General features: G+C 31.1%; 1 protein-coding gene across 3 annotated transcripts in view; it reads left to right on the top strand.

Moving 5' to 3' along the window:
• LOC145725373 (uncharacterized) overlaps window positions 1-15,965 on the top strand; it is a 134,347-nt gene that overhangs the window by 70,833 nt on the left and 47,549 nt on the right. Inside the window, exon 1 of one of the 3 annotated variants that reach the window (XM_081974116.1) lies at window positions 4,848-5,258. The exons of 1 other annotated variant lie outside the window; for it this stretch is intronic. In XM_081974116.1, the coding sequence (XP_081830242.1) occupies window positions 5,242-5,258 (17 nt within the window). In that variant the 5' untranslated portion in view covers window positions 4,848-5,241. Of the gene's footprint in view, window positions 1-4,847; window positions 5,263-15,965 lie in introns of those variants that run through there. One more of the 3 variants, XM_081974118.1, reaches the window with a different exon arrangement.

Raw genomic sequence — 15,965 nt, 5'->3', positions numbered from 1 at the left:
TTACCCTTTCTAGGTTGAAAGTTATTGTTCTTATTAATTATTGTTCTTATTGTTTTAATTAAAATAAAATGTTTATTTAACTCAGGAAATAATCTTACCAAATATCCCTCGTGCATCTAATTTTTCCTGTGGAAAAATTAAATGCACTAGGGATATTACCCCCGATTATTTCCTTCATTGTACCAGCAGCCAATCAAATTCCGAGAACCTTTCTAGTTCCACCAATGGAAACCGTTTTATACTGATTAAATCCCTGGCTGCTAAAATTTAACAGTGAATAAACACCTCCTACCTTTTTCGAATACGTTTTTTTGAAGAACATTTGATATTAAACGAAACGGGATTTAGACACATATAAAATTTAAGCTATTTTCTTCAATATTAACAATTGTATATATATATATATATATATATATATATACAATCTTTATTCTTTGGAAAAAATCCTTCGACCTGCGGTCTCAGGATTTTATCGTCGAATTATTTAGTCTCAATCATTTTCCAAGCAAAATTTTGCAAAAAATCACCTATGCACAGTTTACCCGATAAAACTTGAACGTCTCGGGATATAACCTATGAATATTTCCCTCATGTGTTAAATGTCCCATATGAGCAGTGCATTTTCACCAGAATGACAAAAAAATGAAATGTCTTCGACTCGGATGATTTTTAAAACCACTCTCGCTCATGCTATTTGTTAAAACAAATTACTTAGAAACTCGTTTTTCCGAATTTTTCCGGAAAAATTAAATGCACTAGGGATATTACCCCCGAAAAAACCATCATTGTCGCACTAGAAAAAAGTTTGGGGGGCTAAAACTCAAAGGAAATTAAAACATTTTTGAAATATGATTTATACAGGGTGCCAGTTTTACGAGCCTCACCATGGGAATCTCGGTTATTTGAAGAGATGCAAGGAAGTTTAAATTGGGGCAAAATTGAGCAATTAGGAGTCGATTAAAATACCGCTTTAAAAATTTAAAATTTCTTAGTACTTCCGGATATATCCGGAAATTTTTTAATTTTTTTATCAATTTATTTGATAAGATAACTGAAATCAAAAGACACTTTACTTTACCATTGTAACTTTTCCTCCTCTACAATGAGGCATTATCATTTTTGATATTCGATGTTTCGTCAATATTGCTCCACAAAGAGCTGCTTTGCAAATTTTCGAAAGTTCAGATATTCTGAGGTAACGTGACTGTTTTCAATAGCTCTGCTTTTGTTTTACTTTACCATTATTCTATCTTTACGAATTGTCTTCTTAAGGTCACGTGACTGATTTCACAATTTAGCTTGAATTTTGACTTAGAAAATAGCTACAAACTAGATAACTTTGAATTTTTAGACTTTTGCAAGTTAAAAGTGGATTTTTTTAGTCACGTGACTGTTTTCAAGCCGCTCTGGTTTTGATTTACTATTATTCTATCTTTACGAATTGCCTTCTTAGGGTCACGTGACTGATTTCACAATTTAGCTTGAATTTTGACTTAGAAAATAGCTACAAACTAGATAACTTTGAATTTTTAGACTTTTGCAAGTTTAAAGTGGATTTTTTTTAGTCACGTGACTGTTTTCAAGCCGCTCTGGTTTTGATTTACTATTATTCTATCTTTACGAATTGCCTTCTTAGGGTCACGTGACTGATTTCACAATTTAGCTTGAATTTTGACTTAGAAAATAGCTACAAACTAGATAACTTTGAATTTTTAGACTTTTGCAAGTTTAAAGTGGATTTTTTTTAGTCACGTGACTGTTCTTAAGCAGCTCTGGTTTTGATATACTATTATTCTATCTTTAAGCATTGCCTTCTTAAGGTCCCGTGATATTACTGCCATTTGCAAAAGAATGATCATGTGACGAACTGCTCTAGTCTAACAAATTGTTGACTGATTTCATGTACAATGCCCTCTTTGTGATGATACAATTTGTGATATTTTAGCTAAACTGTAAAAAAATACATTTTAAATAAGTAAAATTCTGACTAGTATGGCGTTCCCAAAACAACAACCTCAAACCTGATTACGGCTGTCAAAAAGTGAGACTTTTTATGTCATTAATGATAATGCTACGTGGAAAAAGAGGAAAAATGACACAGTAGAATTTCATTTATTTTTAGATCCCTTATCAAATAAATCAGGAAAAACCAACAATTGATTAGAAAGGCACATGCTCATCGGTTTGAAAATGTCAATGATGTCACGTGAAGTGTTAGTGTTAGCAAATGTGTGTTAGAAGAGCTGTTATTAAGAGATTCTTTATTAAAACAAAATTTTATTTCGTTACGTTATTTTCAATAAACTGCCAATTTGAATCATATGACACAGCACCGTAATTAGAAAAATTATCCCATTTTAAAAATGTAAAAATCCATTATGACGTCTATAAGTAAAATCAAAGTTGATGATGGTAACTAAAGATTGAAACGTCGAAATTGAAATTTGATATTCCCACGGTTTAGCGGGGAAAAAGTGGCAATGGTAAAGTGTCTTTTGTTTTCAATTATCTTATCAAATAAATAAATAAAAAAATAAAAACTAATTCCCGAAATTTCGGTTTTTTTTCGGATATCTCCGGATGTACTAAGAATTTTTGAATTTAAAAAAAATACAAAATAGAAGAAAATTGAAAAATAGAACTAAAATGTCACATTGATTTTGGATGGTTCTAAAAATTCCAGAGAAACATTTTCCATAACAAGAACACATTTTATAGATTTTTTAAAAAATTTGAAAACTCTTAAACACACCTAAAATTTAAATACAAAACACACATTTTCAGATTTTTCAAAAATTAAACTCTCAAACAGAGCTTAGATTACTGTAGAAATTATAATGAATCGATTTACATAAAACATACACACTTTGTAAATTGTTGAATAATTTTGGAAACTCAAAAACAGGGAAAAAAAATGACAACTATAAAATTACAAATTGATCTTCGATAGCTCTGGAAATTGCATAGAAGCAGCAAAACACAAAATAAAATAATTTTTTTTTGGATTTTAGTTATTTTTTAATCGTAACTGCTCAAATTTGCCCCAATTTAAACTTCTTTGTATCTCTTCAAATAACCGAATTCCCCATGGTGAGACTCATAAAACAGGCATCCTGTATAGCAAACAGCAATTATTTTTCGATGTAGAATCGATGATTAAAATTTTTTGCATTCATTAGAAAACATCCTGTTTGTAGATATTTTTAATTCGAAAAATAGTCTTTCAATAGCGGATAATCACCTTCTGCAGAATCTTAGTTATCGTTTTGATGTTACGATTTTATGTTTTTATTTATTATTATTAAAAATTTAGTAACTGTTCGGTAAATTTGGTTTTTCGACGACTTACTTTGAAAGTACCTCATGTACGCTTCCATTTAGAAGCAGAAAGGGGTTATTTGCCGCGCGCGAGCAGAAAGAGAGATTTTCTGCTCTAGAGCGTTTTCGCTTTCTACTAACAATCTACTCACCAACTTTTTTCGGCGTTTCCATAACAACGCTTGACATACCTGTTTGAAATAACCACATTCCGTCAAAGTGATTTATCGGTGACAATGAGTTCGAGCGACGAAAATGATGTGAGTTGTCCTTCTAATCCACCCCACAGCAGTCGTCGAAAAAATATCGTCTATATTTCGAGCCAAAAGTACTTTTGCCGCTTTTACATGATTGCAGCGTTCGGCTTCGCCTCAAGCTGCAAATTTCATGTGCAAGCGGCAAATATATACTTTCCGCTCTTAATATAGAATATACTATTTTGTTGTAGTGCTTCGTTTACTTGAAAACTGTTTGAGTAGTACTGAACATGGTTAGTACTAACTATACATCAAAAACTACGTTGTTGCAAAATATAGATTTCTCACCAACATTGTTTGCTAACAAACTTGTGAATTTTTATTCAGAACTTTACTGAATATCATTGTATCTTTTAATTATTGATATTTGCCAATTTTAGCATAAGTTAGCAGTCCTATTTATAAAATCAGATTTACTTACATGTTTATGAACTTTTTGTTTTATTTACACGTATCGTTTTGTTTCTGTTTTGGGATTTCGATAACTAAACAAACTAATTTTCAAGTCTTATACAGGGTAATTCAAATTCCACCCTCACCATTTGGGATCTCGGAAACTATAAGAGATACGAAAAAGTTTAAATTGAAAGTACTTCCGAAAATATCCGAAAAAAGCTGAAATTTCAAATCAGAATTAAACGTACTATTTTGACGTTTAAAAGTTTTATATGTCGCCCATAAGAAAAAAGAAAGTTGATGATGACAAATACGAAACCGTCATCGTATAGCTGATAAAAAGTGGCAATAAAAATGTTTTTTCGGTTTTCGGATATCTCTTCAACTAAGGTTAAAAATAAAAAAAAAAACAAAAAATCAAAATTTCAGTTTTTTTTCGGATATCTTTGGAAGTACAAGAAAAATCGAAAGCCCTTTTCCAAACCATGAACTTTTTATCTCAAACTTTTCTCTCTGAAATATACAGTGGCGGAAATATTTAGCGTCTAAACAGAGTTAAAACACTCTGTACACAGAACACGTGCGAGACCTGTCATTGTTAACAGGTTCTGTCATATTCTATCAACAATTCTTCTGAAGAGAATTAGCACAGAAACCAATAAACTTCGACAAGAAATCCGCTCAATAATTTCAAATTTCGCGTACGTATCAGCGTTTGGCTCGAAGTTTAAGCTGAGCGGCACCGATGAACCGGCAATCGGCGAAAAATCGCTCGCTAATCCTTTCTGGGTGTATGGAAAATCCTCGTCCTTTGCCATAAAGCCAAAAAGGATACCAACCAGGTTAGGGTCCGCGCACACACAGACGCTAAACGCAATTCCACCTCTACCGTAGCCAGTAGTATTCAGCGATTCCACGCTCCGTAATCATTCACCGTCCGACTACGTCCCCAAGTAGTTCGCCACTAATCGTGTCCGTCAATTTTTCGCGTTCCAGGACGATTATCCTGTTTTGCGAAAACCAAGGAAAACTTTTCCGCCTTCGAGGAATGTTCTTCACGCGACAATTTCGAAGGCTTCTCTGTCGATCCGAGGTGTTTTTCAATAACATTTGAGACCTGTCCGGTGTCAGTGCGTACACCAATCACATTTTTTGGGATAAATGGTGTGTGGTCGCTTAGTGTTTTTAGTGCTCCCATCAGTGTTCCATTTAGGATGTGCTTTGGTGTGAGTGATGCTCTCGAAGGCATTGCTCAGTCATAACGCTCTGTATGCAATCGACTTATGTGTAAGTAAGTACTTATTTTATTTTCTCCACCAAAACCACTAAACTATCACAATGATATAAATAATGTGTTTTTTTTTTTAAAGTAACACATTAGATAAACTGATAAAGCAAATTCCCAATTTAGACCATCAAGTGTTTTTTTTGTGCCACAATTTATTATCATACTACTTACATCAAGTAATTTTTATTATATGAGTGGCAAAAAAATTTAATGTACCAAAATAGAAAAATTCAGTCCCAAAAGTTTTTCAACTCAATTATGTTTAGTGTATTTTTTCTACACTAATTAAGCAACCTATTTGCAACAATTTATGTCCTTTCCTATCAATAATTACAGTTCTCACATTGACACCTTTAAAAATAATTTTCAGTGACTAAACATTCCTAAAAAACTCAAAAAAAAATCAAAAGATTTCATTCACAAAAGATTATTTCCTTAACTTTATCAATAATGGGTATAAAGTTTCTCTCTTCTCTATTTATTTTTCTGATGTAAGTAACTAGATTTTCATATTTTGAAATTGAAATTTTTTGGAAAATTGCAAAAAATGTGATTTTACGATATTTAAATAATTCCTCTGCTGAAAATAATTATTATTACTATTCGATTAAAAAGTTTTCTCAAACAAGGAATTATTGCATTTAATTTTTCTTCAATGCTCTGCGTAAATCTAAGTTAAAAATCAATTTTGCTGTTATTAAGATTTTACCGTTACTGGAAGAAAAGAAGAGAAAGAAGTAAAAGCAAAAATTTTGTTATAAAAGAAATGTTAATTTCTATAATTTTGTGCTAAATTGATGGTACTAAAACGTTTTAGGACTTTTTTGTATATATCTCGTAAAATATAGCATATTTTAGTAGCGAACTGCAGTACATTATTTAACCGCATAGAATGTGCTACAATTTGGTTGATGGAACGAATTTTCAGAACCAAAATTAACCGAGATTTAAAAGTAATAACGAAAGTTGATTTTATTGCAATTTTCACAATCTGCAGATCTTAGAATGGAACTAATATGAAGCATTCAAGTAGTAATACAACTACTATAAAACGTAGTTATAAGGTAATATAAAATCTTTGGATAGAGCTTGCGTTGATATTCTTTTGCATTTACCATCTTCAAACAAATTTGGTTGTATTTCGACTAATATTGAGTCCAAAAATTCGTTCTACCAACCGAATTTTAGTAAATATTATGCTCTACCATATTGAACTGTAGAATAAAATAAAAAAAATTGCTTAGTTTACGAGATATTAGCGAAAAACAGTATAGACACGTTCTGGAGACAAATACCTTTCCAAAGTTCAAAATATAAACTATTTTTCCCATCTTTTTTTGAGTTCCTAGATAATTATTCCAACTACACTAATAAGTAGAGTACTGTACAAAACTTTAGATTGAGATAATTTCCAGTTCGTTCCTGAAATATACAATGCAGAGCAAAAAGTTGGTATTTTTATTTTAACACCCTGTATCTAAAAAATAAAGCAACTCATATGTTTGTAACAACTTTTGTGCTAAAAATTCTATAATCTGAGGTTTTTGTTTAATTTCATATACTTATTCTACATTGTGTTTTATCAAAAATGCAAAAATACTGAAAATGACATAGTTCCACTTTGTGTTTGTTTTGTTAGGTATGAGACTAAAATTTAGACAAAAACAGCTTGAAAAGATGAAAAATTAATAAAACTAAATATACAAAATCTTTTTATAAAACTGTTTTAAAAAGCTTTTGTAATATTTTTAAAAGTTATACTGTTCCTGCGAAAGAACAATAACCTCGACAATAACTTTAAAATCGTCTAAAATATTTGATACAAATCATTTTTGAATTGTTTTTTACTCTGTTAATATTTAACAGATAACACACATACCGAGACACATACACTAAATGCGTGTACCTACTACACTTTTCACTTTTTTAGAAATATGATTTTGAAGGTAATTTTATGTGGTTTTTTAATTTTTTTTACTTAGTTTTATAATATTACACCACCTCACATACAAGAAAAATCTCAAATTTTTTCACAAATCTAGAGAACAATTTACAAGAAAAAATTAAGTGGTTGACAGTTTAGCATAGTGTCTTTTTTTAAAGTTGAATAGTATACAGAAAGCAGACATAAAACCAAGAATTAAAAAAATGTATTTAATATCATATTAAATTAGATCCTAAATATTGTTTTTGTGTCATAATTTTTAAATCCGTTAAGACATCAGCTTTAAATTCTGGATTTATGTTTAAACCTGGTTTCGCTTTAAACTGATATTTCCCAATAAGTAACCGATGTTTAAAAAAATCCAATTTAACTAGTTACTAGTCCAAAAGTTACTAGTTTTTTTTTCATACAGATTTATTGAACTCTACCTTTTCTTCCGCGAAAAGTCATATGCTCTCCAAGAAGCGTCAAAATTTTCAAAAAATTTAAATTACTTGGAAATGGTCTAGAATATATGGGGAGAGACTTTTCTTGAGCCAAAAGCAAAAAATACAGATTGCAAAATGATACTGTTAAGAGCACAAGATAAATACACATAACTGATAACAGTCACGTGAATTATGTAAATAATTAACATATTTGGTGGGCGAATAATTAGTTTTATACAGGACAACCCTGTAAACTACACTACCACACCTACTATACCAAATTGGAATATCCAGACATGTTGATAATATGTTCCTGACATATTAAACAATACTAAAGTTACCTATTATAAATAAATAATTTGATACTGGATAACAAGTTTACCCTGATGGAATTACACTGTGTGTTGTAAAAAATACAACTTTAGCATGATTAGCAAAAACTATCGCAATATTCCCCATTATAATCAACAATAGATCGTTGCCAAATATTGTCGAAACAACTATTTACTTATAACACCATAATTTTCCTATAATAAAGAAGATCCTTAGTGACTAACCTTCCTAAATATTTAGCTAGCTGGTTTGTGTGCAAATTTTAGCAATATTTTATTTGAAATTTGAACAATGCAATCTAATATTGACCTACACTATAAACCTCAATATTTATAGTAACAAGTTGAAATGTAAATATAAACATTCAATCTGCTCGTGTTATGGTTTTTTTTTATCTAGCGGAACCTGAAGGACAGTGTACCTAACCTATTAAATTTCGTTGGTACCAAAACGAAATTTGGTGGTTCCGTTGGTGCAAAATTTGCAAAGCTAATTTACACACAAGCCTAATCATTTCATTCACTAAACTGATTATAGATTATTGATTTTTTTCCTTAAATAGCACAAGGTTTGCATTTAATTTTCTACAAGTCATTTAAAGGTAGCCCTAACCGATTATTGCCTTCTCAAGTCAAAGGGATTCATTAGAAATTCAAAGCGTTCCCTCTGAAATTCACAGGGTGGCTCTTGCATAACTTCGCCTTTGGCGCTACGTCATAAACATTTATATAAATGGAATTTTATGGTAATTTCTCTATCAGCGGGGTATATAAGAGACATTTTAACCTGGAGTTAATTAAAGTTATCTATTATTTTGATCTAGGCGAGATTTATAAAGGTTTTTCGATCGGTGGGGTGGTAAATAAATTAATGAACATTTTGCCTTGTTGGCTATACAGGGAGCTCCTTTCAAATCATTGTTTAAAAAACATGTTTTGTGTACATTTGCAGAATTGTTTGAGCATTTCATATTTTCAAAAGTTATTAAAAAGGAAAATCGCTGTCTTGCCCAACAAAATATGTATTAACACACACACTCTGTGCTTCATCATCAGGACTTTACTAAAAAAAAACGATTCTATAAAAACGGTAAAAATTACAAATCGAATATAAAACTAAGATTTGCATTTTTTACTCTGTTTTTCATTTAAAAAGTTTTTATATTTTCTCAATTGTTTAGCCCTGAAGTTAACGAGTAGTGTTAATAGTGTTTTATGCTACATTTAATGTATAATTATTATTATGGGCTGAAACTTTAATTAATTTCATGCAAAAAATGTTCTTATAAAGTCCAGAAATGCATCGTTTTGGAAATACACGTTTTATTTTTTTTTGCAGGTTTCCTTATACATAATTATAATTTACCACAGTTTCTGTGGTTCTTCCTTTTTACACACTACTACCTTTTCCTGATCCGCCACTGGTTTATTTTTCTCTAATTATTTGCTCAATTTAGAACAGTTTAGAAACTTTGATATCTCATGCATTTGTTGTGTCTTTTAACTTTTAAGCTTATTTGAAAAAGAAGTAGAAACCACCAGCCAAATTTAGCTTAGTTTTGTAGTAAATTTGTTTTCAAAATGTTGTTACTAATTAACGTAAAACTGCAAGAGAAAAAATATTTTCTAAATTCTACAATGTGGTAAACTAAAAATGCGAGGTACTATAGTAGGAAAACATTTTTATATCCATAGGGCCATAAGAAATACATAGAATACCAGCGTTGCCACATTCACATGAAATTACTGGCATACTGGCAACAACGGATTTTCTTTCGTTAATTATGACAAATAATATGTTATTGAGATGAGAAAAGTGACGCGATTCTGAAGATATTATTATTTAAACAATTTGTAATTCACCATTGTCAAAGAAAAAAGTCATAAATCTCAGAAATACGTCTTGTTTCGAAAGCTGTAAGAAAAGTATGTTAACTGTAATTCTTGCAAATTTTGGCAGTTTCGACATAAGTGATAGATATCACGTGGTTTTTAGAGGATAATTTAGCTATGTAGTCACGTGACCACTGTCAAAATAACTGGCATAAATCTCAGAAACACGTTTTGTATCGAATACTGCAAGAAAACTTTTCTAAACTCTGAATTTTGCAACTTTTGGGCACAGTCTTTCAATGCTTGTCAAATACACTTGGGAGTGAGAAAATCACAGTTTTAAGACATTTTTGGGATCGTCATTAAATTTCTTATCCAATAACCAAGAAAAAACACTACAAAATTTTGTACAGTCAGGGAGAAAAGCGGTGTCAAAGTTTGACCTGCCAGAAATACAGTTTAAAAAGACACTCAATGACAAAACCGCCTGTAAAACCCACTTGCGGTGTTTAAATGACTGTTTTAGGCATATTTTTGGAATCCTGATTAAATTTCCTATCCAATAACATGAAAAAACATTTGGTACAGTCAGGGAGAAAAGTGGTGTCAAAATTTGAATAAAAAATCTAGTTTTGATGTTACAGTCTTGATTTTTGGTACAAAAATACGGTTTGATTGTGTAAAATAAATGTTTTTTTTTAATGCTTCTCAAATTTTCTGTACAGTTTACAAAATAAAATAGCATCAGCTTGAAAAGCTGTTACTCGAACTTTGAATAGTCAGTAGAGCAATAATTATATTTGCTTTTTCAATACTTTTGGATGGACTAATCTTCTAATCGAGTCTTCAAAACATTTTTTTTTTTCCGTTTTTTTTTATAATTTTTTTCCACACATTTAGGACCTTATGGCAGCAAAGCCGAACGCAATTGACGTCGCCCGCTTCTGGGCACAAAGTGTTTAGCTCACGTCTGTGATTATAGACATTTGATATAATGTGTTAATTAACTAGTATTTATTGTTATATAATGATGCTTCTGACACGAATAAATAAATAAATAATTTTTTTTTTTAACACTTGATCAACATAACTATGAAAAAGCTAACTAAAACTAATAATAGCTTGATTTAAATCGACACAGATTTTCAAAGTTTGATCCAATTTTAAGGTCAGGTTTGACAATAGCTTAACTAGAAAACACCATTTTGTCACAAATTCTACTTCCAACGTTCGTTTCCAAATCTTTTTCCAAACAAAATAGTTAAACACCTTGTATAGTTATCAGTGGTTTCGTGTGTACTTACACCTAAAAATCCTTGATTTTTTTAAGCTAGTTTACTGGCAGCTTACACTTAAACCATGACTTTTCCGACCGAAATTTCGATATTTGTTATGGCATAATAGAAACTAATCTCGACCAGATACGTTATCTTTCAATTATTGTTATTCCGCATTATTTTTGGAGAAAAAGAGGTATTAAAAATCACGTGTCCATCGAATTAATTTCAGTTAATTGAGTTTGTTGTAAATTAGGATTTGTGATAGTAAACAATATAGTAAATTAGGTAAGAGATAGTAAATAGATAGTAAAAATTGGTGCGCAGAATGACTATAATGGAAATCTTTACATCTTAAGTGATTAACAAATTTTATTGTTAGAAATAGTTGAAATAGGAAAATAGCGGTTGTTATAAATGATTTAATGTAAGTGGAAAGTATACATTTTTGGTATGTCACTTTAGCAGAGGGGCATAAAGACCAGGGGCTGAAATGATACTTTTAGGAGTAAATTTAGTTTTTTTACAAATTTTAATCCTGAATCATTGAGATACCAGATATGTGTGGTTGTTTCTTCTTTGTCCTTAATATTTCAATTAAGCGGGCGGTAAAATACCCTTTAAAATCCAGGATTGAGACATTTTACTTGCATATAATACGTTATGCGTAGAAGTAATGATATTTACTGATCTAATCTGGCCTATTTGACACATTCAGATCAAAAAATACTGATAAAACAATTAGGTAGCGTGTAAAGAGCTTTAATAACTCAATTGGTTTACCCTGATATTATTTAATAACAAAATTTAGGTAAATGTGCTCAATTATATGTATAAATTGATTGGTAGCAACACATAAAGCATTTTAACACCTAATTAGTAACGGACGGCACAAGTCTACATAAACTTGATATTAATTGAATATGTTATATTGATATAGTGGTGGTCATTATAGACTATCTAATTAGCGATACTAATTAATATGATATTAATTATTATGGCTGCTAGTTTTGGTTGTTAAGAGTCGTTCTGATGCTGTTATACCCAAGTTATACCAAAACCGTTCATAAAAAAAATTACATTTTTTTAGTTGGATAATGTCAACTGAACTTCCTAGTTTTTAAATTGTAAATCTCTTTCGGAGTTGCACTGTCCAATGTTTCATCACCATGTATATTTCATTAATAATTACGTAGCTGTATCGCTGTCATTATCTGCAGATAAAATTAAAATAAAATTAATACACACTAATCGGTTTCTTTTAATGAAGATTAAATTAATATTTAATCTTCTACAATTCAGATTTTTGGCAAATTTCAAGGATGTAAATTGCCAAATCACCGTCAACTGTGTTTGTAGAATACCGTCTTACGTTTATTTGTAATACCGATAAAAATAACACTTAGACAAGATAATTAAATTCCCCGACAAGTTCAAACAACTTCCCTTTAAGACTTATTGTTAAGTAACTGGAAATTTGTACCAATTCATCTCAATACAGACTGTACACTTAATAGGTTTTGTGTAAACTTTCGCAAATACACTTAAAATTAAGTGGGTCAGTGTAAATTTACTTTTTCTGTGAATTTTTGGTTGAACATTCCTAAGATTTTGAAGTGACAGTTTCAAGAGCTCATTACACTAATTTTCAGAATTTGTTCTGAACTAATTGTTATTTTAAAAATTCCTGAATCAACACCTGAAATACAAGACTTATGGCATAGTGGAGATGTTTTTTACTGTGAGATAAGAGAATATTTTTTAGTTAATATTTACCGAGTTATAGACGAGAATACGGTGTCATCGACCTTTTAAACTACTAAAACGTAAGTACGTATGTATTTGACGTGCACTAATCAAATATTGTCGTTTTAAGAGTAACATACGAATGTCAATATTAACGTGTATCATACCTGTGAATGTTTGCGGATGCATTTTATAATGTTTGACTACATATCTGTCCAAGTTTTGATTTTTTTTCCCTTTAAGCTTTCCTGTAGCTCACGGTTTTCGATTTACATTGTCAGGTAACGTGGAATTTCTAATAAAACTTCATTGATATGGGCCTGCTCTAAACAATAGCTTATAACAAATACGGCTACATAGAAAGATAACAGTCAGATAAGATTCCTACGGCATTTTTAAGATAAGTTTCACATGCCTGGCGCCTAGGATATACAATATTTCATACGGGGGAAGACAAGTGCATATACATAAATACCGTGAAATACAACCACTATAAATATGTATAGCAATATGTAAGCAAAGAGACGCACATGTTGGGTAGTTATCTGGTGGTATTTTCTTTATGATGCAAAAGCAAGTATAAAACGACGAGGTCAATACTTTTTACGTTGTCCTCAACATTTTCTCATGTTCCATGATGAAGGAATATGTTCGATATTGAAGAGGCTAGAATCCAGAACGTGCACAAATAAAAAGTTATGTCAATGACATTTCTAAGGAATTCTTTAGAAAAAAAATTTGAATTAGAAAGTTCTATTTTTTTTTAAATCTTGTGAAGTTCTTTCTTGTCCTCCCTGTGTCTTGTTTCTGATTAATAAACATCCCCATGGAAGAAACGGATTTTTTTTTTTAGAATTGTAATGTAAGCGTAAGTAACTACACGAAGAATGTTTTGCAGTCATCTCTAAATGTCAAACCAGCAGTGGATATCCCTCATTTGAAAAAATATATTTATTTTTGCTGTTATTCACCAACAGTTTGTTGCTGTGAAACAATTTTTTACCCTGCATCACAAAACACTCAAGTGCTACTAACAGATTTTCAACTGTAACGCACATAGCTGTATCATCGGCAAAGAGTGTATACAGTGTGTCCCAAATTGGTGCTACATGTATTGGGATCTCTTTAACCATAAAAGCTACAGAGTCGGTTAAATGGGGAAAGTTTTAGAGATTTCCTTAAGTCAATTTTCAAAATTTTTAAGTAAAACGGTACAATTTGCTATGCTAGCAGCAAAAGTCAAAAAGTATAAAATTTGACTTGAAAAACTATTTCTGGTATTCTCAAGTAAGTCAATTTCAAGCAAACAATTTCGCAGTTTAACCTAAAAAATCATGAAATGACACTTGGAAGACAAATTTTGAGTTAATTTTTAAAGTTCCAAGTTCCAGGTCAGTTTCATGCTGTAAATCTTACAAATTCTCCTAAAAAAAACACGAAAGTACTTCTACAATGCAAACGTTTTAATTTTACGTCGTTTCGAGATTTCAAAGTCAAATCTTCAGTTGGTAAATCAATTTCAAGCTAGAAATGGTGTAATTCTAGCTAGCTAGTCAATATAATCATGAGATTTACTTTTTATTTCTATGGTTGATTGTGAAGTAATTTTCTAATGCATAATGTCGTTTGCTGTCAATTTGAAAGTTCAAACCAATGGAGATATAAAGTGCATTATAGTGCTTTTGCTCTGCTACTACTTTTTAGGGCTACCACTGAATTTCTGACAGTTGTGACGTTTGCTTTTGTAGTATGACAGTTGACGTATATGCATATGTAAGTGTCAAAAATCCTTTTATAGAGATGCAAACTGAAGTTTGTGCTACCACTCGATGTTACAATTCAAATTATTTTATACGTCGGTTTTGACAATAGTTGCGCATCTGTCAAAATTCGGCCCATAGTGCTGTAGTGCTGTTAAGCCACTTATTTATACGTCTATAATAGAATTTTTGACAGATGTGACACGGTTCATAATGTAGTTTGACAGCTGTTACATATACAGCACCTGTTAAAGCTGCAACAGATTTATTTTAAGTGACGTTTGACACAATCATTTAACGTGTCAACTGTCAAATTTCACACTAACGAGCAGGTATAGTAGAAAAACACAAGATAAATTTTTTTTTTTTTAGAGTTTGACAGCTGTCCTTTCACCATTGATTCGGTTAGAGTGTATTAAGGAAAGTCTTGTAAACACATTTTGAGGTTTGGTGAAGGCTGTAATAGCCCTAAAACAGCCGAACACCCTTTAAAATAGCACTTGCTCCACTCACCTTTAACCCAACACTAAATTAAAAAAAATTGGATTAAATTTGACAGAAAAGGCTGTAAGCAAGGTGGTTAAAGCTTGTTTGAAACTTTCAAAGGCCAGAAGAGTAAAAAAAACCACTCAAGCAGCCAAAAAATGCTTCAAGAGCACTTAATAGACTCGCCCTTAACCGAGCACTAAATTAACCACTTTTTCCATAAAAAAATTAGGTTAAATATGGCAGGAAAAGCTGTGGACAAGATAGTTGAGGCTTATTGAAGGTGGTTAAAGCCCAGGAAAGTCAGTTATATCGCAGTCCACCTATTTTTCAGTTATATTATTTAACTTCAAATTATGGAACTTTTGGGTCTAATTTCTTTCTGTTTTCTGTGTTTCGATACTTAATGGGTTTTTACATAAAACACACTTTAACTCATTGATTAATTATGATATTAATTTTCAATTTTAGTTTACAAAATTATATTTCGTCTTATTTTCGCTTAATACACAATTTGGAATTAACTCTAATTTTATTAAAGCTCTTGCAATCATAATATTGCAATAAAATAAACTTGCTTTGTAGCAAAGGTGTCACTTTGTTATATCTGGGAAGTGAACAATTAGAATGCACTAATTCGGTCTGTATGATTCAGTTACCCAACCGCAAACCGTGGTGTAATGAAACTGACTAATCTAGAATTTTCAGAGCATTTCCGGATTTCGTAGGGTTTTATATGTATTTGGCTTCAGTGTCTGGCCACCGATTAGTAATTCAGACGAAAAGAAGCCGCAAGTTTTTATGTTTGTGCTTTATGATAGAATTTTCGTGGAAAATCCCGAGAAATGCGTTTCGAAACGTTATTTGATACGCCACAACCTCAATCGTAAGTCCACTCG

Source organism: Ips typographus, linkage group LG2 (genome assembly GCF_016097725.1).
Source record: "Ips typographus isolate SLU linkage group LG2, UJ_Ityp_2.0, whole genome shotgun sequence".
In the NCBI taxonomy this organism is placed as follows: Eukaryota; Metazoa; Arthropoda; class Insecta; order Coleoptera; family Curculionidae; genus Ips; species Ips typographus.
Note: the sequence above shows the minus strand (reverse complement) of the source record. Positions and strands in the feature narration are given on the sequence as shown.